The sequence below is a fragment of the Fistularia commersonii genome, chromosome 34 (genome assembly GCF_037954325.1).
Source record: "Fistularia commersonii isolate RoL2024-O1a breed Wild chromosome 34, RoL_Fcom_v1.0, whole genome shotgun sequence".
NCBI lineage: Eukaryota > Metazoa > Chordata > Actinopteri > Syngnathiformes > Fistulariidae > Fistularia > Fistularia commersonii.
Window position 1 is genome coordinate 2,330,223 of NC_141317.1, and position 22,670 is coordinate 2,352,892.

At 39.4% G+C, this 22,670-nt stretch overlaps 1 protein-coding gene across 11 annotated transcripts in view; it reads right to left on the reverse strand.

Annotated features, from left to right (window-relative positions):
* Positions 1–20,111, reverse strand: part of chl1a (cell adhesion molecule L1-like a) — a 34,814-nt gene extending 14,703 nt beyond the window's left edge. For 9 of the 11 annotated variants that reach the window (XM_086141807.1, XM_086141801.1, XM_086141799.1 and 6 more), the window contains exons 1-23: positions 19,974–20,111; positions 17,820–17,993; positions 15,852–15,960; positions 15,547–15,734; positions 15,320–15,442; positions 13,931–14,101; positions 13,575–13,613; positions 13,303–13,399; positions 13,007–13,188; positions 12,776–12,910; positions 12,268–12,408; positions 10,787–10,898; positions 9,992–10,158; positions 9,649–9,814; positions 7,645–7,769; positions 7,302–7,406; positions 5,921–6,118; positions 5,616–5,686; positions 5,313–5,535; positions 5,109–5,144; positions 4,315–4,430; positions 1,107–1,311; positions 831–953 (exon numbers count right to left, since the gene is read on the reverse strand). In XM_086141807.1, coding sequence (XP_085997933.1) covers positions 831–953; positions 1,107–1,311; positions 4,315–4,430; positions 5,109–5,144; positions 5,313–5,535; positions 5,616–5,686; positions 5,921–6,118; positions 7,302–7,406; positions 7,645–7,769; positions 9,649–9,814; positions 9,992–10,158; positions 10,787–10,898; positions 12,268–12,408; positions 12,776–12,910; positions 13,007–13,188; positions 13,303–13,399; positions 13,575–13,613; positions 13,931–14,101; positions 15,320–15,442; positions 15,547–15,734; positions 15,852–15,960; positions 17,820–17,901 — 2,914 coding nt within the window. In that variant the 5' untranslated portion in view covers positions 17,902–17,993; positions 19,974–20,111. The remainder of the gene's footprint in view (positions 1–830; positions 954–1,106; positions 1,312–4,314; positions 4,431–5,108; positions 5,145–5,312; positions 5,536–5,615; positions 5,687–5,920; positions 6,119–7,301; positions 7,407–7,644; positions 7,770–9,648; positions 9,815–9,991; positions 10,159–10,786; positions 10,899–12,267; positions 12,409–12,775; positions 12,911–13,006; positions 13,189–13,302; positions 13,400–13,574; positions 13,614–13,930; positions 14,102–15,319; positions 15,443–15,546; positions 15,735–15,851; positions 15,961–17,819; positions 17,994–19,973) is intronic. The other 2 variants (XM_086141808.1, XM_086141798.1) reach the window with 1 other exon arrangement.
* Between the last annotated feature and the right edge of the window lie 2,559 nt (positions 20,112–22,670).

A 22,670-nucleotide genomic window follows, 5' to 3' on the forward strand; every position in this document is an offset into this window, starting at 1 on the left:
GAGAGGACAGAGCAGATTTCAGAGTGGGCCAGACTCTGTGGGCACTGGAGGAGGCGGCCGAGGGCCGTCTCTGCCTTCACAGTTTTTACACAAAAGACTTTGGCTCACGCCGGTCGAGTATCTGAAAAATGAAAGACACCAATCCAAAGCCCTTGTTCACTCGCTCACCCAAACAGTTTTCAAGCGCAGATCTGTAATTGGTTTGTGACGTTCTTTTCGCTTTAAAAATCTAGTTGTGTACAAAAAAACAAAAATCAAATATCACGGAAATTGTGGAAGGGCACACATCACCCGAATGATTGTGCGTTGGAAAGATCCTGCGTTCTGAGAGAATACGAGATAAGATAAGATACGAAATACGGGAAACAACCATCACAAGCAGCTTTTGCAATTGGGCTGTGTGGGGATTTGTCAAACGTTCAACATTAAACACTGCCACCTAGTGTCTTTACCGCTCAGACATGAAAAGAAAGGGGGCAGATCATAGTGTACCGTTTATATTTTCAGAAAAAACCCTAAGAGTATCGACTGCTGTTGCACTGATCCACATCTTACACACGATAATATTTCTGTTCTGACACTTAAACCTACCCTTCGCCCACAAACACTTCACACATCTCTCAAAGCAGTGAGCTTCAGTTAAGTAAAACCTATAAACACAGAACTCCAAGAGGGAAAAAAGGTCTACATTGTGTGTAACTTGTCATGAAATACTTTGTGTGCATGTTTGTATTTCCCTGCGTGTGTGTGTGTGCTGCCTGTGTGCCGGTGTAGCTGTGTGCCTGTGTACGTGTGTGTGTGTATGCGCACTTAAGAGTGTTTCTACATACGCAGAAAGTACTGCAGGAGATAACCAGTCAGGATGCCGTTGGCCTGCAGCGGTGGGCCCCACACCAGCAAAATAGAGTCTCTATGGGCATTCGAGGTGGTAAGGATGGGCACCGGGTCAGGAACTGTTAAATCGATAACATTGAAAACGTATCAGCTTTAAAGATATGTCATTCTCATTAAAAAAAACAAAATGAAATAATATGCTTTTTAAGGAATTAGGTGCCACTGATTATCAGAGCACGTGCCAAACACCAGCATCATCCCCAAACCCTCACCTCCCTCCGGCGTATTAAAAGTGACCGGGTCACTTTTAGGCCCGTTGCCCTTCTTGTTAAAGACATTGATGGTGAGACTGTATTCAGAGAACGGTTGAAGGCCAGGCACTATTACATGATTCCTATTTCCGCGGGAGGATAGGGAGTGGCGTTCATCTAAAGTCTTGTTGGGATTCATGAAACTCCTAGTCCTCCGCCAATGAACCTGTGAACATAGAAAAAGAGACAGAAAGCAAAACAGGCAAAAGAGTAAAATAAGTTAACTCATTTCTCATATTTGCCTATGCATAATGGAAAGGTCCATCTCTAAGTACTCCAAACTACCGCGCCTCCCAGAGCTAATTATGAGACTCTATTTTGTAAATATAGCATGCCATTTAATATTCGACCGCAAAAGCTGTTTCAAATTACAGTTAGAGCAACAAGTGTACCAAGTTGCATGAATCAAGAAAACATGCATAAGTGAGTATCGTATGGCGCTCGTGATTCGCTCCACGTTGAAAGTGCAAATAAGAGGTTCATTATTCCAGATGCTTATCTCAAAAATGTACTTCCAAAAATGTTTTACCCTTACCAAAAAAAAAAAAAAAAAATCTGTGAGGATGGCAAAAGCTCCCAAAGTACAGAGCCTAGCAAGACTTAACAGAAAGATATATTGTGATGTGGCTGTAAGATTCCTTCATTTTTCCCTCAGACACAAGTCTCCTATTTCTTAACAGTAATAAATCAATCAATGTTACATCATAAATAGCTTTGTAGTTTTAGCACAATGTTTTTTTGCCGCTGGCAAGACCTTGCCTTGAAAATATTTCTCTAAAGTCACTGCTGAGCCCCAGTCTTCAGGATTCACAATGTAGTCATGATACATCCAAAACCATCAGGTACAGAAGACCCCAGTCCAGCCTATTTAGTGTTTAACTGGCACCGTTTGTGTCATTTGAAAGGTTTCATCATTAAAAACATTGTAAATTGTCTACAACAAATAATTACTCTGCCTTTATCTCGATCACTAGCCGTCACGTAGAGCCTTGTAGTTACTGCCAACACCCTTGTATCAAATGCACTAATCTGAATAACGACAAACACACACAGCTCTGATTACGCTTCACTCAATTGCATACGGTGCAGTCCATTAACAAATTTTATTTAAAAAAAAAGGGTTTAAATACTGTTTTTATACTGCCTGAATCTCTTGGACTGACATTGGTGGGTTCCAATACAATCTATTATACGCATTTCATTCCCAAGCCAACGACAGTTAATCAGGATGGTTTCTTTATCACAATTCATAATGTCACCAGTAATTTTGCTTCCCATTGTGGTGCAGAAAAGAAAATCTTATTAAGGTAATTTTTCAAATCTGTTTTAGATTTTGGGGGCATCTTGTATAGACATGCTTCAACTGCAAAGACCCATAACTGCTGTCTAGCATCCTACACTCAGTTTCATCACTGGTGACGCTTTTAACACACATCGTTGCATCTTCTACCATAAAGCCAGATGGTGCTTTCTGTCTTTCAGGCAGGACTTGCATAGATATTTGTTTATTTACGCTGCCCATATTGGAAAAGCCACCCCCGGTAAAGGTCATCTGTGGAAACTTTCTTTCCACTAGACCTTATCAAATGAGGGCAAATGACTTACGCGCTGATTACAAATAGATTTAACTTCATTTCACACCGAGCTTTTCTCAGCACCCAGGTCTCATTCTAAATTACTCTAACTCTTGATCATTTTTTGATTAAACAAATTTAGCGCTTAACCTCTCTTTGCTGCAACATTATATTAATTGTACATAGATTTAATTTGCTATTACAGATTAACAATTACGAGATCCGTGACAACTTGAAATATAATGAGAACCAATATTACTATGGTCCATAATAATGGTTTTATAAAGCCCAAGCGAAATGGACACGATAGCCCCATTCCCTTTAAAATTTTCAGGCTGAGATATTATCCTTTTATAATGAGCTCACTTGCCAGATGGGTGTTCCGACTACAAAGTTAATTGTAAAAAAGAAAATGAGATTAAGCTGTGATTATTTAAAGGGACTAAGTGTAAGCTGCAAAGGATTTGAAACTCTGTGATCACAGAATTGCAACGCAGTGAAGTTCTGAGCAGGTTGGTGAATCAAGTAATAGCGGAAAATGCCTTGAGTATAGCTAGCGTGGAAATATCCATCCATCTTTCCATTAATGTTCAAAACATAATGCTCTGGAAGTAAACAACCCTATCATCAGACAAGGCGACCAAAGGGTAGCAGCTAACAAGCAATCCCAGCCTTGATTTTTAATAATGTAACTTATGTTCTGAGCATTAGGACATATTGAATAATAATAAGACATGTGTGAGATTACGATATAATGTATGAAAAAGCATAAAAGATGCATTAAATCATATTAGCACACCATCAGCCGAATTTTATTTAGGACTTTAATTGTGTCTTGAATAATTACCAAAATTAAGTGCAAAAACTCTTACTCATAATTATCTCCAAATTTTCTGAGTTTTCTGACAATAATATTTCACTGTTTAATACCCTTTAAAAACAAATAGACTCATTTAGAATGAATATGAACGGAACCTCTCTTCCCGTCCAATCATTTGCTGCTTATAAGAATCCATGTTGCTATGGCAGCTCGTGGTTAAAAAAAAAAGTTTCATAACGGCTGTTGGCAGAAAAAGTTGTACTTGCTGAGACTTCGAAGAAAAACTGATAAGCAATTAGTAAAAGGTGTAGACAAAGATATATTGCAAAAGATGAAATTCCACTGAGAAAGGAGCCAATGACAGCAGATACATTGGGCTCATCATAAAAACCCTTGACTTAAAACACCAACATCCCCATGATTCTGTATCAGAAAACTATTACTGGCCAAACAAATTGATAGAGTCGCTTTTATAGCAGTGGTTCTCTTTCCCGTCATTATTATTTAAATCAGGATACTGTTATTGCATTATAACTATCTTAAGAACTGTGAATTCGTATGACATATAGGATTTCAGAGCAAATACTAATGATGGAAATGACAGAAAAGCTGGTTACTGAAAAACACTGTTAAGTTGCCTTGGTGGTGAGAGAGAGCAAAGGATACAAATAAAATTGGAAAGTCTTTGGAAATACGTGTTTTCATCTTTCTCAGAGAGCGCATCACTTTATGTTCAAGCTTCCTTGAACATTACTATTGGGCGTTGAATACATACTTGGTATCCCTTTAGATGGCCTCTCACTGTGGAAGGTGGGACCGCGGTCCAGCTCACTCTCAGAACAGTGGTGTTTATCACCTCCACTGCCACATCCCGCGGTGCTGCTGAGGGAACTGAGAAACACATGGTGGGAGGTCAGAAAAATAGAAAACTGAGGATGACTGCAAAGAATCTTGACACCACCGACAGAACAATAATAAAGACGGAGGCATAAAAAGCGTCTCATAGACAAAAGTGGAAAAATAAAATAACCTTGTTGCAAAAAGAAGCACTGCCTAATGCAGTGCTCTGAGGGGTTACTTCGAAATAGGAGAAGGTCAGTGTTTTAGTGGAGGCTGTCTTTGTTTAGCGGTGGTGAATGGAAACACTAATGTGGGTTCAACTTATAAACTCAGCCGGCCATCGATAAAGCGGCTCATTTGCAGAAGCCCTTTTTTTTTTTGTCCAAGGGGAAAAAAACAACACGAGACATGAAATTGAAAATGTTCTACGCACTGTATGATCTGCTCTACACCTTCGTGCGTGCACGAGACACGAAACAAAGTAGCCAGTAAGCTTCTCCGGGACCAAAACTGCAGAGTTTTTCCTGATCTGTCGAATGGCCGACGGCCGTTTAGACAGAAATGGAAATTTGACTGCTCTACAGAGGTTATCAGTAACAAGCTGGTTTCACCGAAGGGAGATTTCTTTGCTTTTTAGGGAAGGTGGGAAAAGCTACTACTGCACACCTAAAACAGGATCGAAAACATGGGTAGAAATGGGAGGGCAGAAAAAGAAAAAAAAAACTTAACCTGACACATTTTGCCGTAGACAACGCCATAAGACCACTGAAGGTGGGGCGGAGTGAGATGAAACAAAAGGATCAGAAATTTTAACAAACAAAACCTACCTGAGCTAAAACAGTATGACATATAAGTAACTTGATAAAGTAATCCTAGATTAAATCAACACATTTTACGAAAATAATCGGTAAAGAAGCGATTACAGGAACTCACCGTCTTCCCCAGAGTAACCCGAAACCGTTTTAGGTTGCGGTCCCCAGCCATGACTGTTCCTGCTCTGTACTTTGACTTCATATGGCATGAAGGTCGATACGTTCTTCACCACAAAGGACTGTCTTTTGACCAGGTGCTCTTTCCAAATATCGTCCACACCCAGTTTCCTGAAGCTCACCTTGTATTCTAGGCCGGGGCCATTGTGTTCAACAGGCGGCAGTGGCTTTAACAGAATAAATGACTTTGGACTTACAAATCTTTAAAAGAATTTCATAATATAAATTGATTATGGCCGTCACTTACCTCCCAGCTAATGTCCAATTGATGAGGAAGATGCCCCTGGACAATAATGTTTTTTGGGTTCTTATCAGGAGCTTTGAAGAGATTTGGGAAGTGGCATAATCACTTTGTTGCATAGAGTGAGAAATATACATAGACAGGTCTTTGTTTGGGCTGCACTCTTTCACTGATAAAATGGAAACGTCTATCCATATTGTTTCACCAACAAGAGTTTTGGACGTGCATATTAAAAGGGATGCAAGGTTAAATACATGCAGCTACTTTCCCCTCACAGTAGACAGATGACCTCAGCAGGGAGCGTGTCTCACCAGCAGGGGGTGTTTTATATCTCACAGTTGGCCCACTCGGGGGTCCCGGTCCAATGGCATTGACAGCATACAGTCTGAACTGGTAGCTAAGGTGCCCATTTAGTGCCAGCTCTGCTGTTGCCTGGTTACCAGGGACTTTCTGCAGCTCCTTCCACCTTCCCGGCTCCCATTGGCTCTCTTCAAACTCCACTATAAATTCTGTGCACAAGCAAGAGACGAGAGCCATTCACAGGTAGTCATTATCACGCAAATGATGATTACGACTTTAGCAATCGTATGCGCTTGATAGTCAAATATATAAAAAACAAATATGTTATCATTCAAAGGGATAGTTATGGATTTATCTAGAGTACAGGTGAGGTGTTTTGCTGGAGGCGTTTCAATGATAAATATGTTTTGGGGTTTTAGATAAAAAGTGTAATACCTATCGTGTTTGTGTATCAGCACAGGAGCACAGGACTTTATCATTCAAGTTGAGTATCAAGACAAGAGGAAAGCAGTCTTGTCAATTCAAATACTTCTTCAAATACTGACATTTTGCTTGGCTGTTTTTGCACTGATCCTAAAAATTGTGATGATGGGAATCAAGCTTAAGACAGATTGATAGATATGTTGAGAAGAATATTCCGTTCTCTTTTCTACATCCACATCAGACTATACCTTCTGTCGATCAAACTATGTCATCCGATAATATTAAGTCACCCACAGACCAAGCATCTGTAACAGGTTCTGAAAAGATGCCATTAAGAATATAAGGGATGAAACCAAAAAGCCACACTGAATCATTACAAATTTGCACTAATGCTTAAAAAGGATTTGTTGAATTTGTTGTCAACAAACCCCATTAATTGAATCACTGGCTCCAGTTATTCTTCCTAAAACATTCATTCTATCAATTCTAAATAGCTACATATCATTATATTTTATATACTCTTCATAACATGTGCACCTTTGCTGAGTAAAATTGTGAAGCGGCACAAGATTTTCTGAACCTGCAGAAACCAAGTTGGACCGATCAGCGTCATTATACTGTCAGAATTTTGCACTGAAAACCTGGCAGCAACTTGGAATGGAAGGAATATTTTGTGATTTATAGTAACTACATCCCTACATTGCCAGGGGACCATGTACCGTGACTGATTTAGTAGAACATACAACGCATTCAGGCATCTCAGGTTTTCATTTTGTCTAAACCTAAAACATCAAATTGAAATATAATATTGGCAACATTGCCAAAGCAAGAACATAATTGAATCATGACATAATTTATTTTGAGATTACATGTAGTTTTGAGACAAATGGGACCAACATCATAAGCATCTTCAAATCGAATCCCCGACAATACCTATGAAATGACGGTACACATACATACACCTGTTACCTGTAATAGGACTATTGTGATCACTCCCAGGGGTCCACGAGAGGCTTATATTCCTCAGGCTATCGAGTTCAGATATCACAACATTTCTTGGAGCATCAGGCACATCTGTATTTCATACAATACACAACAGCATTACACATTCAGTCTCCATTTTTAATTTACTATCAAACCATAGCATTAAATAAGCTTGATTATGATTTACTAATGTACTACTGATGGCCATTCAACCAGAATGGTTTTCCATTTTAATATTTTGATCATCAATATTTAGTACATACCTTACATTTTCAAATATAAATAATTCCTTTGTGAACGGTGAGTTTTAATTACAAAGCTACCTCACCTAGTACTGTGAGTAGTGCAGTGGCACTGTCCTCATCTAAGCTGGTCCGAGCCGTGCACGTGTACTCTCCCTGATCACCGAGGTTCACGTCCATTATCCTCAGTGAACCGTTGTCTGCAGAGTACCTAAACATGTAAGCATATTTATTAATACATAAAGACTAAAAATCAGCGGGCGCGGTGGTTAGCGCCTCCAACTCACAGCAGGCAGGTCCCTGCCTCGATTCTGTGTAGAGATTGCATATTTTCCCGCTTCTCAGGTTACCTTCCACAGTCCAAAACATGCAGACGGTCAACTGGATACCCTAAATTGCCCAAATATGCGAACAATAGAGTGATTGGTTGTGAGTTTCTATACGTGGCCCTGCGACCAACTTGCGACCTGCGTCTTGCCCGTGACAGCTGGGGTCCAAGCGCCGCCCCCAAGATTCTGCCTGCAGGATAAGCGGTATAAATAATAAAGGAATATATGAAGGAATGAATCAAAACCAACAGAGCTGTAATGATAAATCCCAAATTAAGACTGTCATCAGGTTTTTGAACTTTTATGAAATATTTTTTTAGCAATAGATGCGCTTTAATTTTGAAGCATCATAAAGAGTGAGAAAAATGCTCCGGAAAGGTCAAATAAAACTTAGTTAAAAAAAAAAAACAAGTGAGCGAGTTCGGAAAAGGGTGTGTTAAATAACACATTTCACATATATTAAAAGACACACCTGGACTTCAGATAAAAAAGTGAAAAGTCACATCCACTCAGTTGTATTTCCGAAATATCTGACCTGATAGCCATGACCTTTTTTGACAATACTGATAATTAAAGAAATTATTTCATAAAGGATTCTATAACGACATGGACTAAAAAAAATTTTGCATTTCAACAGATTTGATGAGCACAGGCATCCAATGACCCTTACCATTGCGTATCGTTTGTTCTATCAGCTCCTCGAGTGATAAGAAATGTTTCTGCCTAAATGTTCTCATTTAGCCATTTTCGGGAATGAATATCATTGTCTTTCATGGCTGTCTATGATGCTGACGTTAACTGCGCACAATGAGCGCTCAGATGGAGTGTTATTGGGCATACATGTGGAAATAATCTCCTCCAAACATTTAACATCCTTGTATCATTTTAAGGCGATAACTAAACGTTGCGGATATTTGAACGCATCATGTTGGACATTGGCAAACAGCGATAAAAAAATTCACACAGACCTGCAGTAATAGACCACTGAGCAAGAAAATGATTACCAGAAAAATGCATAATGATGATGATCATTGGTCTCGGCCCTTTTTATTTGTTGAAATCTATAAATGCGTCCATTTCAACCCCGGTCGAAAGCTTCACGGTCATTATGTACCGGACTATCATCGTCTAAGAGTGCCATAATCTTGGACATCGTATTCCACCGGTGGATATTGACTAGGCTGAGTTGAGGTCATTTGCAAGAAATACATATAGGATCATATAATGGATAAGTGATAAATGAATAAGTTATATGCTTTAAATGATAGTGGCACATAACGTTCATTATCCAAAGCCTTTATCCTGCATTCAGAGCCTATCCAAGCTGAGAGACAAGGTTCCCCTGTACTGGTCAGAAGGCCACGTATAGAGATATTCAATCATTCACTCCTCCATTCATGTCTGGGCAATTTACGGCCTCCAGTGGACCCACCTCATGTTTTTTAACTGTGGGAGTTAAATGAAGTATCGGCCCAGACAGGGAAAGAGCATGCAAACTCCAAACAGAAAAGCTGCTGGCAGAACCAAATCAGGAGCCTCCTTGCTGTGAGGCGAAAGCATTACCACAGCACCTAGTGCATGATAAAAGCAGCTTATCTATGTTTCTTTATTCCATATTTGAAGAATTAATTTAGTTTTTCAATATAATTGCCATGGAATGCCTACATATTGCAGAATTACCAAACAATAACACGACATCGATCATGTTCAAATATGACCGACCAGAGAAATAATGACAAAACTCTCAAATACAGGTCATACCTTGAACTTTGATTCAAGGATAGTGGGATGTCCTTGCCATTTACCCTCCAGACTATCTGGAGAGTTTTCTGCAGGCTTTCATCATACTCTGCTTGACACTTAAACTGAGCTGTGGACCCACTAATGATCTCTGCATTCAGAGGTGGATATACTATCTTTGTGGGATCTAAAGACAAACAAAAGTCAGTGAAAGAAAGCAAACATGATCAAAAAAAAAAAAAAAAAAGAAAGAAAAACTCTGCCCTGTTAGGCATGAATCAAAGTAAATGTTTGTCTTTTTTTTTTTTCAAATGAAAATGTGTTTCCGTGTTTTAGCAAAGCACTTGTCATGTTGTTGAATTACCTTTCACAGCAAGCACAGCAGTGACGACTGACTTGCCCTCTGAGTTAAAGGCAACACACACATATTCCCCACTGTCTCCTTTTTCAGCATGGTTGATCTGTAATGATCCGTTCTGGAGGGAAAAAAATCGTTCCCCCTTGATGGTTTCTGGAATTTCATCTTTGGTCCTAGGAGAGAAAGTTTCCCGAGCTGTTTTTAAAGTGTGTAAAAGTTTAACTCGCAGCCAATTTTCAGCCGAGAAACCCGTGCATGTTTACACAGGAGCTTCCTTTTTTCCTTACATATTAAGCAGCAGTGATTTGATTGCCTTAATTAAATGTTTGCTTCATTCCAAATTGAAATTCCCTTTTTTTTTTTTTTTTTTTTTTTTTGAGAAAGTCACATTCAGTTTATTCCCCAGGCCAGTATCTGGTTAAACTACAGTGAAAGATTCAAAGCAAGGCTTTGATGACAATATTTAAGTGGCGCGTAATCTAATAGGATCGAATTTGCTGATGGTCTTTGCAAAGTTAAAAGTTAAGATCTAATTTCCTTAGATGTAGAGCAGCAGCAGAGCTCCTCGGCTGGTTGATGGGATTTAATTAGCCTAATTTTTAAAGAAGGAAGCGGGTTATCTTATTAAATAGACATAAATGTGAACAGACTATATCGGGCAGACACCTGAAGCAGTTTGAAATTAATAAATGAATCCAACCGTCACCCATATGGTAAGGTGTGCGCTGTGATTCATGTCTATTCTGCGACACATACACACTACACACACATCTGCGACACATTTTTCTCATCGTCACTTACCACGTAATATCGGGTGACGGAGAACCAAAACTATAACAGCTCAGGGTGACGTTCCCGCCTAGAACCACGGGATATTCCAAGAAGTCCTCTGTCAGTATCAGGGGCGCCATATCTGTGACAGGGGAAAGAAATAGCTTAATGTCAGGATATGTTTGGTAAGAGTTGGGGACGCATTGTGACAATTGTAATGTCACCATGTTTTAGCTTTTTACCAAGAAGGCTGTGCCTTAGTGTTGGGTTTTAAATTCCAGCGCCAAAAATCCATTGAATTCATGGAGTTCTAAGATGGAAATACATTTGTATAAGCTGAATTTCTTGACCGTATAGGAAAATATATTAAATATTCTGAACATATTTATGCATATATATGTATATACACATATAAATGGAATAGCTCATGGAGACTGGAGAAATACAGCTAAAGTAAACCTTGAATCGTGAATAATAAGAGTAAAATTTCTCTCTTTTCTCATTTTCATTGAAACTGTTCAACTTTGTTCCAATGACAGATCTTTCTGTCTGCAGGCGATGAATTTTCCATTCTGGACTGTTTGAATTTGGGTTTTTTTCTTAAATGCAGTTGGATTTCCCTTTGACTGTTGTAAAGGACATAGCACATTATGCAAACTCCTTTGTCTTGTAATTTTATCGTCCTAATCCTCTGCCTATTCCTTCCCTCATGTTCTGTTGTCTCTTGCTGTGTAGTTACTTGAATTTGTGTTTAGTTCTCGCTTAGTTCTCTGCCTTTTTCAGCTCAAATTTCCACTGAAGTCACAACACGAGTCAATACACCTTAATTCTATACTTAATATGGAGAGACTTTCATGCAACCATTTTTGGTGCAAGGCATAACACCATCCATTTTCCAGCCATAATGTTATCTTGAAATTTAGATAATAAACCTCCTTGAATGACACAGTATATTAATTGGAGCTGACATGAAATGTGTGGGGGGTTTTTGGAGGATAAATTAGACGTTCAACATCACACCATTACGTCCGCTCCAATTGTGACTCACCGGTCGCGCATCATAAAGTAAAAGGTTCGACAATTTAGTGTAAAAAGCATGGTTAGGGGCTGGATCATCCAGGTTGGATTGTAATCAAATAAAATGATCATGTCACAAACAGCTACCAACTGTTGGTTTTGGTGCAATATAACACATCTGTGGTATAAATAAAAAAAAAAAAAAACAACTTCTCAACTTAGCTTGAATATTGAGCACTTTGGTAAAACTAAAGACAGAAGAAACATTGGTTATTTCACTCGGCTACTGGGCGGTGATGACCTCTGAGAAGCAGACCGGATTGGAGGTTAACATCTCTGAATAGGAGGCATAATTGTGTACTTTTATCAACTCTCTATTATCAACTCTTTACGCAACTTTTTTTACAGTAAAGTAGGCGCTATGTTAATTGCAAATTATGTGCAGCGGCCCCTGGATACAGTCCAGGGTGAACGTATTGACCTGCAACACTCACTCATAACCATGATGTTAATGTTTGCCAGGATGCTGCCGTGCCTGTTGGAGGCTTCACACTGGTAGACGGCGCTGTCCTCCGGTAAGGCGCTGTGGAGCACCACAGTGTCATCAAGCACACGTCTGTTGTTCAGTGGGTCATCTGACAGCAACAGACATGATAAAACAACAGCTGAGCTTCAATGGATTCGTATGGTTTGGAATAACTGGGCCAAAATTAAGGGTAACAATGACTAAGCAATGTATCCTCTAAACTGAAAAAAAAACAATCTTGTTCAGATAAGAAATGTAACACGTTAAAAAAATGAAAATGTGTTCAAATAGTACTTCATTTTATGTTTAGAGAACTCTTGAATTTGATATCAGTGGTCGAGACTATCTAGTCTATCTAGTTGATTTTGAATTCAAATTATTTTCAAGCGGTCGAATCGATCTTTGCAGCTTTGATGAACCCGTCCCAGAATATGTAGCTGTCAACTGTCGTCAGGAGAAGGATAACTTCCGCTCACCTTCAAAGATTTGACCGTTCCTCCTCCAGACTATGTCCGGTTGGGGCGTTCCAGTCACCGAGCACTTCATGTGAAAATCGGAGCCGATCACATTCAGCTGACTCTCGGGAGGCTCGGTCAGCCATGTTGGCGGTTCTGCAAGATATATATAGAGCACCTGTCATCCTGACTGAGTAGGTCAATAACAATAACACCCGTTACATTGTTAATAACCACACGAGGCAGACCGACCTTCTACTATTACGTCAAAATAGTGGACAGCCTGTCCAGCTGGGCTTTCAGCTGTACACATATATTTCCCCTCGTCCCTCGCTTCAATAGCAGATATGGTCAACAGCTTTCCAAAGTTGCTTATTTTCGTCCGAGAGGACAGCTCGTGTCCCATTTTCATCCACTGAATTTTCGGTGTGGGGCTGCGAAATGTTTCAGTGACGTTTAATTAGAACATTTGACAGAAAAGTGGGACGTGAAGGATGATATCGTAATAAAGGGTTTGAAGATGTGATAATTAAGCAAGTGACACATACAATCCTCCTGGTATGCACTCCAGCTGCAGCTCCTCGCCTTTCACAAGCACTTTCTCTGTCTGAACACCAGAGGGCAGCATGAGGATGGGTCTTCTCACTGGGGGAATTTGGGTGCGACAAACATAATGTCAACATAAGGTGAAGGCAAATATGCTTTCTTGCTGACAGTCATGTAAACATGAAGTCACACAAAACCATTCTTTTTAATCTGTTTCATAATTACTGTTTCTTTGGTATATGTTTGGTTTCTTTGACATGTGGAAAGGACTCACTGGCATTGCTGCTGTCATCAGATTCATTGTTAGGTTTCACTGGAACAAAAAAAAAAATGTCTTGTGAGAAAAAAATAATGCAGGAAAAAAAGTTTATCGCCTCAACCTGGTGGCACCGAGTGACCGTTTCCGAGAGCACAATCATGACAAGACATGCCCTGAGTCTTTGCATGCAATGGAGCTACTTATTAAACTATGCCTGTGAAAAACAACTTGAAAAAAAAAAAAAACACCGGAGAACACGTATTTCTTTTCTCTCGTCGTTACGTATCTGATCCATTCTTGATTTTTGGGCGATCAAGTGAAATACATGTCTGCAAAAGTTGTATTTTATTGAGCCCGTGTTGTAAACCTACCCCTGTTGACCTCAACAGCAATCGCAGTCTTCTGAACGATGGTGCGAATTCTGGGAAAATCAGCAAAACAACAGTAGTCTGGCCGACTGTCTTTCTGTAAGGCGTTAGAGAAGTATAGGCTGCCATCGGTGCCCATGGTAACCCTCTCATCCTGCTCAATGTGTTGAAGACCTGTGAAAAGGTACACATTTAAGGAGGACTTCGACTGGTTTATAATCGAGTATTTATAAATGGGTACGACTGTGATACTATAAAACGCTTGAGTTGAAAGGAAATGCTGTGAGGTGTTTCCTTGTATGGAGCCAATGAACCGATGTGCACTGGAGTAGAGTGTTTGGGTAAGTAGAGCCATTACTTAATTCTCAGGTCACTGAAGCTTTTGAGCACAGCCTGAAGTCATTGGTTGTTTAGTCAGTGCTCAAAGCAAAGTCGTTAAAATACATATGTGTCGGATTTATGCACGGTACCTGTGGGTTTCTATAATACAAAGACAATATTTCCGGGAGTCGTGTACACGAGGTTGATATAAAGACCGACGACTATATTCAAGCCATATATGTGCACATTTCCATTCATCTTCCCCTGAGACCATCTTTGTGTCATCCATTTGATTTGCAAGAGCCATTTAAGGAGTTCTTAAGGGGCATGACAGAAAACTCAAGCATTGACAAAGCAATTCAGACATAGAAGTGGTGGCCTTTCAGACACTAAATCTTTTCCTTTAGCAGTGGTGAGGAAAAAGAAATGTAATTGGGTAAGCTTCTTTTTTTTTTTTGGATTGATGACTCAAGCCTTATTATTTGCAATTTCAAAAATAAGAGGTTCAATTGCAAAAAATTGCAAGATTATTTATCTTGTTATTCCATGATCATTATCAGAAAATAATTACTGTGGGAGAACACCCACGCAGACAACATGCAAAATCCACACAGAAAGGTTCCTTGTTGGAATTGAATCCCCCTTGCTGTGAGGTGCTACCCCCTGCTTCACCCAGCTACATCAGAAAACATCAATGTTGCTACAAACCATTAAGAAAAATATAATTTAACATATTTCTCTTATTCATTAACCGTTTTTCCATTTGGAAAAAGTAATTTTTTGCTCTCGTTGAATAACCATACGGACCACTTTAACTGTTACGAAAGATCCGTAGTCACCATTTTCTAGCGATTACCACATCTGACCCTCTTTGGACTCACAGTTTCGTCTCTCCTTTCAGAGAGACCATTCATGCACTTTCATTGGAATCACATGGTCAGACCACATATTGAACTATTTGTCTCAAGAAAAGAAAGGCAGAATAGGGACGTAGGTAATTAAATGTTTTACTTGTCATTAAGGCTTATGCAATAGTCATCATTATTTAGAAGATTATGACAAACATTATACCAATTGACATCCAGTGAATCTTGCGTGGGGCAACTCCCTCCGGTGGATTACACTCCAAGCTGAATGACTCTCCTTCCTCAACAACAACGGTGTCAATGATCTCTCTCGGAAACTTAGGTACAGCTGACCAAAGACAGAGACGTAAGTTAAATGGAAATTTGACAGAGAAAAAATTGAGCAAAAATAGAATATATAACAGATGATTGCCTACCAGAATGATTACTTACTGGGAACCTTGAGCTCGATCTCCTCTGTCATGGCCGTTCCCAGCTTGTTGAAAGCGTAGCATCGATATTTCCCCTGGAATTGATCGAGCTGCTCATTGGAAAGCACAAAGGTGCCATCCGCAAGATCACCTGAGATCATTGCAGTTTTTGAAGGGATAAAATCGAGGCCATCTTTTGTCCATCTATATCTATAAAACAGCCAGTGAAACTATGAAATACTCGCAGACGGTCAATAATTATTGGCGGCGGTCTTGGCTGCCAATAATATATGTACTGATGAAATTGATTGTGTTAATATTACTCACTTTGGAAGAGGGTTGCCCTTGGCCTCACACCTGATTGTGATTGTATGGTCAAAAGGAAGGACAACAATGGGACCCTTCGTATAATTTATTATAGTCGGAAGCTGCTCCACTGCATCATAAAGACGAAAAGAAGCAAAATGAATGTAGAGTTGCAGTTTCACTGTGATGAGTTGCTTTTTTATGCTCTGTTATGCATGATCTTGTATGTCTTTTTCTTTCAAGCTTCCCTGCATGAAGGTAAAACTTAGAAGTCAGCAGCACTGCAAAGTTGGGGATAAACTGTGCTTTATAATAGTTAGCGGCAGTGTAACGCAGCATTGGACAAAAAACATCTAAAAACACTATTAACGCCTAACAAAGATATCCACCCGGCAAACAATTCTGACTTTAATTTCCAACAAGAATAGAACCGCAAACTTCTCTGGTTACAGTTTGCAAGTTTTACCCTTAATTAAATATATTATATATTATATACAGGGCAGACTGTAATGGAAGTTGATCTTGGATGAACTACAATTGTTCTGAAGGTAGATATTTTATCACATGGCAACATGTCAGCCTTTCAAACCTCAGTAACAGAGAACCAAAACAGCATGTTTTGGACAGACAATTTTTCTGGTAAAAAGATCCATAATTGTGGGCCACGCTTTACTGCAGGTGTTCTTTTTGTCTCCTTAATACTTATTTGCCTGCAAAATTGATAAAAAACACCCAAAATGTGATTGTTTCCCCTCCAGGATTATGGATTTGAAATTCCTTTCTTTCTTGACTTCAGACTGAAGAGGACGTGATGGAAGGACAGGCGGTTAGAAACAAAAAAGCATTGACCGGGATTCATGAACTCTTAGTTTCCGAAATAATGTGTCTGAAATGTTTTGAAGGCAAAATCAAGAATTTATGACAGAGTAAATGTCAATAAATGCATGTTATTACAAATAAGAATGGTTGCTCAATATGCCCAACTGATTATTGATGAACTACAACTGATGAACTACAACTCAAGGAATATAGGATATATACATATATACATATATATATATATATACATATAAGGCTATGTATAGATTTTATATACTCAAGTCATTTCAGTCATACAAAAACTTGAACTCGATGACAAATTAAAAATCCCAGGTGTCACTGGTAACTGACATTTAAGGTTAAAAGTGCCTATTTGAAAATGGCATGAGCCAGAATAAAAAATTAAACTAATTGTGTTATTAAAAAGCATTGAACGTCAGTTTAGCTGACGTCAAATAACTACAATAGAGGCCAAACAGTTTCTGACTGCGGATCATCTTTGACAATGCCAAATCACGTGGTTTTACTCAAATACAACCAAGCCAATAATCCCTCTTGTATGTAATCTATGACTTTATAGAATAAACAAATTATAAATAACCTATTCAACCTGAACTTTCTGTTAATTACTGTTTAAAAAATTTTGGAAATGGAAATGGAAATGGAAATGAGAGGCGACCGCCCAATTATCCTAAGGTGCATAACCTTTAGGCAAACTAAAGTTGAGATTAGCAACCAAAATTAGAACAAGAACACCAGTCAGTGGTGCAGGAGAGCAGGAGCATGTCTGGCGTCTTGCTGTTTACAATGTTCACTCGTCATACCCCTCGGATTTATTTCACTTTTCATGCTCCGCTCAAAATCACTGGGTTTTAGACACACTTTGTTGTGATTTTGATTTTAAATGTAGGTCACGTAGTCTGTATTGAGTCTCCCTGCCCAGGAACTGCGGATGTTAATTAGCCTCAAAGTAAAAAGATCTAGCAATTTTCTTTGTTACCGATGTCACATTAATCTGAGCAAAGAAAGAAAAGAAGAAAAAAAAAATATTTGGAGTAATAACTCAAATGAATTTGATATTTTTCCAAGTATGCCAGAAACACCCTGCAGACCTTCTCTATTTATTAAGCATAAATGGTATTTCATTCATCAGTATCATGACACACCTACCTTCTCGAGGAATATTGAGGCCTTCAGCGCTGGAAAACAGGGCCAGCAGCAGAACAATCTGCAGGCTGCTTGCCAACCTCATCACCCTCTCCTTGTTGCTAGCCACAGAAAATATCCAGAATGCCTTAATGCCGATCAACTGGTGTCACTTGAAGGTCATAAGGCTTAGAATACCTGGAGAATGACACTCTGTTTAAGAAGTTCTGTGATTTCAACATGAAAAAAAAAGCAATTAAAATATGCCACAAGTTTAAGTGGAGAGATAAGGGCCCTACAAAATGTCTGCTTTAATCACAGATATAGCTCTGAATGAACTGCCGAGGAGATGCTTTACTCTAAATGGGCTGCGACTGATCAACGTAGCGGTTCTGAAAGTGTGCTCTAAAAATAGCACTCCATGCACAATGGATGAATGCCAAATAGTACAGAAAGCCAGAAGGCAAACATAGCGGGAAAATATATTTTCAACATAAAACCAAACGCACAAAACAGTCGGGAGCACATTGTACGAATCGAACTAATGGACCTCGAACATCTGATTTGATTTATTAGGCAGCGAGTGGAACATTATAAAACTCCCTTAAACTTTTCCAACAATTAAATAGAAACATTTCAAAGTTCTCCAAAATTGGTCATTCGAGCCGGACGTTCTTTTTCGCTCCGAAGCGACGGTCGGCGCCAACCGTGATGCACGAGTCGTACCTGAACGTCTTGATGTTGCGTTACGACACAGAGCGCATGTCTGGAGATTACTCTCTGAACGCTCAAGCACACTCGGTGGCATCGCATGGCATATTATAGTAAACCTGGCTGGCACAAACGCTGAGCTGCTGTGATCATTAGATACAAGATGGCAGTCTATAAACTGGTCTAAGCCCATCAGAATTTTTAACAGCTTAGTTCTCACAGTCCACAGACGGTGCAAGCAGCCTTGGCGATGCCAAATGGGTTCAACCTCCAGCTAATCCTGCTATCAGGAGAATGAAGGCGGCGAACTCCTGCAATCACACAGTGCCACTCGGGGTGCTTCTGAGGACGGACGACTATGTGTGTTGCCCCCTCTTAGTGCTGTGGGGTAAGATGGTAATTGCTGTTGACCATGCTCTGGGCTAAGCTGATTGAATTTAGAATCAATTAAACAAATTGGGAGATTTCAGTTGCGCATTACTTGCAGTAAGGACTTTTCCTGATTATCTTCTCCTGGATTAAATGGTAAACAAAGCCGCCTAGTTTCTTGCAGATGAATAAAAGTACATTTTTATGCTGAAATGAAGCTGTAAGACGGTTTCGTTCCCGTCTTGTGCAATCGTATTCCGCGGGCTAATGTTCGGTACGACGAGTGCACGCCTGCACAAACAAATACATCTTTGCTTTAACAAAACAGGCGAGAGCACCGGCAATTATGTAATCCGGACAAATACAAATCTTAGGAATAGAATTGAGATACAAATCACAAATTTGGCTTGAGAGGTCTATGCGGACGGGGGGGAAAACGCCACAATTATCCGACCTCACGAGATGTGGGATGTATCATCCAGATTAGCGTTGATCCTGACTTAACGGCAACGACCACACAGCCACCTTTCATTCATAGTCACACGAGCTTGGCACACACCCTGGGAAGAGTTTGAGTGAGGTCAAATAACTTGAAATATATGTTTGCGCGTGGAGAGCTGAAAAGCTTCCACTTAAGCGATAGTTCAAACAAAGCAATCAAAGTTTGTTTTGAAATCAGAATCCGAGGGCAGAGTCCCCATGCTAATAAAACATTCTTTGTGGGAGCCAAGAGATCTGTTACAGGAACACATGGCAGATCACTGCCACAAATCCGCAGGGATTGAGTTTCCTAAGCCACTACATGAAAAGTGTGACTACCACACGACTAATCCTTGCCAACTCCAACCATATACATACAATGATCTCCCCCTTAAAAAACTAAACCTCGGCTCAATCATGCCCTGACCAATCAGATTCCACCCACGAAGTCAGACTTGAAAACCAACCGCGGCGGCTGCATAATCCTTTTGCAGCGATGCACATAAGACAAATGTGAAAATGTAAGCGACATCAAACATTTGATTTGACGTAAGAAATTAAGCATCAAAGCATGAAATAAACATCAGCAAACTTTTTGAGGAAAGAACTAACACTTACTGATTTTGTGAGTCATTCTTCATCTGAAGTCCACCCCTAGTGAAGGACCAAGGCAGCTTCAATTCAAGTCCACAGAAAAAACTGTACAAAGACCCTTCAGGGTATCATTCCAACTCTCCCTGAACTAACATTTCTGACACGTCCTTCCTGTTCCACCTCATGTTGCCCATGTCCCGGACCACGCCTCCCAGCCCGCCCCTCCACTCAAGTGCCTAAGGGAGTGACAGGAGACTCTCTGAAGTGACATATGTTGCCAAAGCCCCTCACTTGGTAAAGAAGAACTAAGCCTGTAACAATGTGTGGGACAAAGCTTGTACTGCAGGGCTACTCAGTGAGCATTACAGAATAGGCGTAAAGCAAGTACACGCATGTCTCTCCCTCTTGATTCATTAGTCCGGCCATGCACAAACGAAGCACACCGATGTGCACCCTTCTCTATCCTGATCATTCTAATGCAGTGAAAGGAAAAGAAGTCAACTGATCTGCGCAGACTACAGCTTTTATGGAAGCGTGCTTCCGTTTCTGTGCAGTGCTTCGGGGTGTTGATAGATGGAGGCATGAGAGGCATGGAGGAACCTGCCTGAATAGGCATGTAGATAACACGCAACACAGCTGATTTGTGGAATTTCTTCTTTGCTGTACTTTCAATTTAGGTTTTTGTTGTGTAAACACTGAAACTATCCTCGAGTGTTTATCCATATTTCTTCTGAGGTCAACAAATAAGCAAGCAATACCCGGCTTAACTAAAAGATTGTCACGCTCCTAATCAGTGTTATAATCCTCTTGACAGGAGGTTTCTATCCTGTATGCACCAGACATTTTAAATACTAAATAATATACCAAATAATAGAATGTCAAACCTGATATGGTTTCTTAAAATGAAAGATCTAAAGTAACGTGAACCCTCCACACAGTCTTTGAAAGAGATTAACGATTAATCGATTAATGAAACAACCGTTAACATTAAACTCCTGCCATTTAGGGATGCCATTCTTTTAGTCGATAAGCCAATAATTGTTTTCTGTTGTTGCTCTAATCAGGAAACATTGAGAGTCTTATAAAAGATGGCCTTGTTTTCCTATCGTACTCATTCGCAGAGCAAACACTGACTTTTGTAGAAGAAAACTGCCGATTGGCTGGCATGTCACAAAGTATTTAGGACTAATGATCACCATTAGTGCAGAATGACGATGTAATTACATGGTTACATGATTTTTTTAGACTCCTTTAAATTCACCTATGCACCTTCTTTGAGGCTAAATCAAACTGACCCTCTGCCAATAACTGACTGACATCCCCTGGGGACATGGGAACACGTTTGTGACTGATGAATGTACCTTTGTAGATCTGTAAGATAATAGCGTTTGCATGACAAGCATATACTGTCAGATCTATGTAAAGAGAGTCACCACAAATCAGCAGGCTGAGAGTCAAGCTGACAAGCAAAGTTGGAGGCATAGGGAAAGGATATAATCATTAAAAAAAAAAAAAACAACAATAACATAACCTCTATCAAAATTCATTGTCTTTTTCTCAACTATTTCCTTCAGCGAATCATCCTCTTTCACTCCATCCATGAATCTCCAAACCATCTCAGTCCAGCCTTTCTGACTTTATCTCCAAGGCATCTAACATACTGATTTTATTTTGATTAATTTTGTTGATAATACTTTATGAACCTGTGGGGGAAATAAGTTTGTGTATTTGTTATTATACATATTCAGAAATGTAGTAGTTTTGTAAGAATGATTATGCAAAGCGCTTGTTATCGTTATTTTCCGCAAAGTAGTCCGTATCCACACACAACAATGAATAAGTAAACTGTCATTATAGGGGAGCATTGTTGAAATGCATATCCACATAGATAGATAGATAGATAGATAGATAGATAGATAGATAGATAGATAGATAGATAGATAGATAGATAGATAGATAGATAGATAGATAGATAGATAGATAGATAGATAGATAGATAGATAGATAGATAGATAGCGGGAACTATAATAGGATGCTACGTTCCTTTGTCATGAAACATCATGAAAGTTTCTGAATATCACGCATAGTTTACTTTTGTCTTTTTCAAACAAATGTACTTCTGTTAAATGACTGTTTTCAAAGAAAGGATGGGAAAATGCCATGAAATACTGCAATATAATTCATAAGTAGCCCTTTATCGGTCTAACCCATCAGTTTCATTGTCAAAACTCCTTTAATAATAGATTTGGAAAGCTTTCATGAATAAATAAATAAATGTAAAAAAATACTCCACACATGCACAACAATAGAAGAAAATACATAAAGGTTTTATGAAAACACCAACAGCAACAAGGGAGGAGCTTTCTGAAAAGCACACCTGTTGCAGAGTGCAGAATGCAGAGCTTCATGCTTAGACTGAACAAACACTGAAGACGCTCTGCAAACAATAATGATGTTTGAGAAAACAAAGAAAAATATCCTGTGAAATATTCTCAATCGATTAGCTGTGCTCCAGCGAGAACCTCTAAGCAAAGCCGATTTGATTCGATTGAATTTGTGACATCTGCGAATGAATTCACGTCTTCTCTGTCAAATCCAATAATTGACACCTTAATCAAGAATTCATCGTCAAACACGTTTATCAACAATAACCATTTCAGTCATTTTCTGTTGTGGCTGTTTATTACATCGTAATCATTTAAATATACTCGGTTTTGTAAA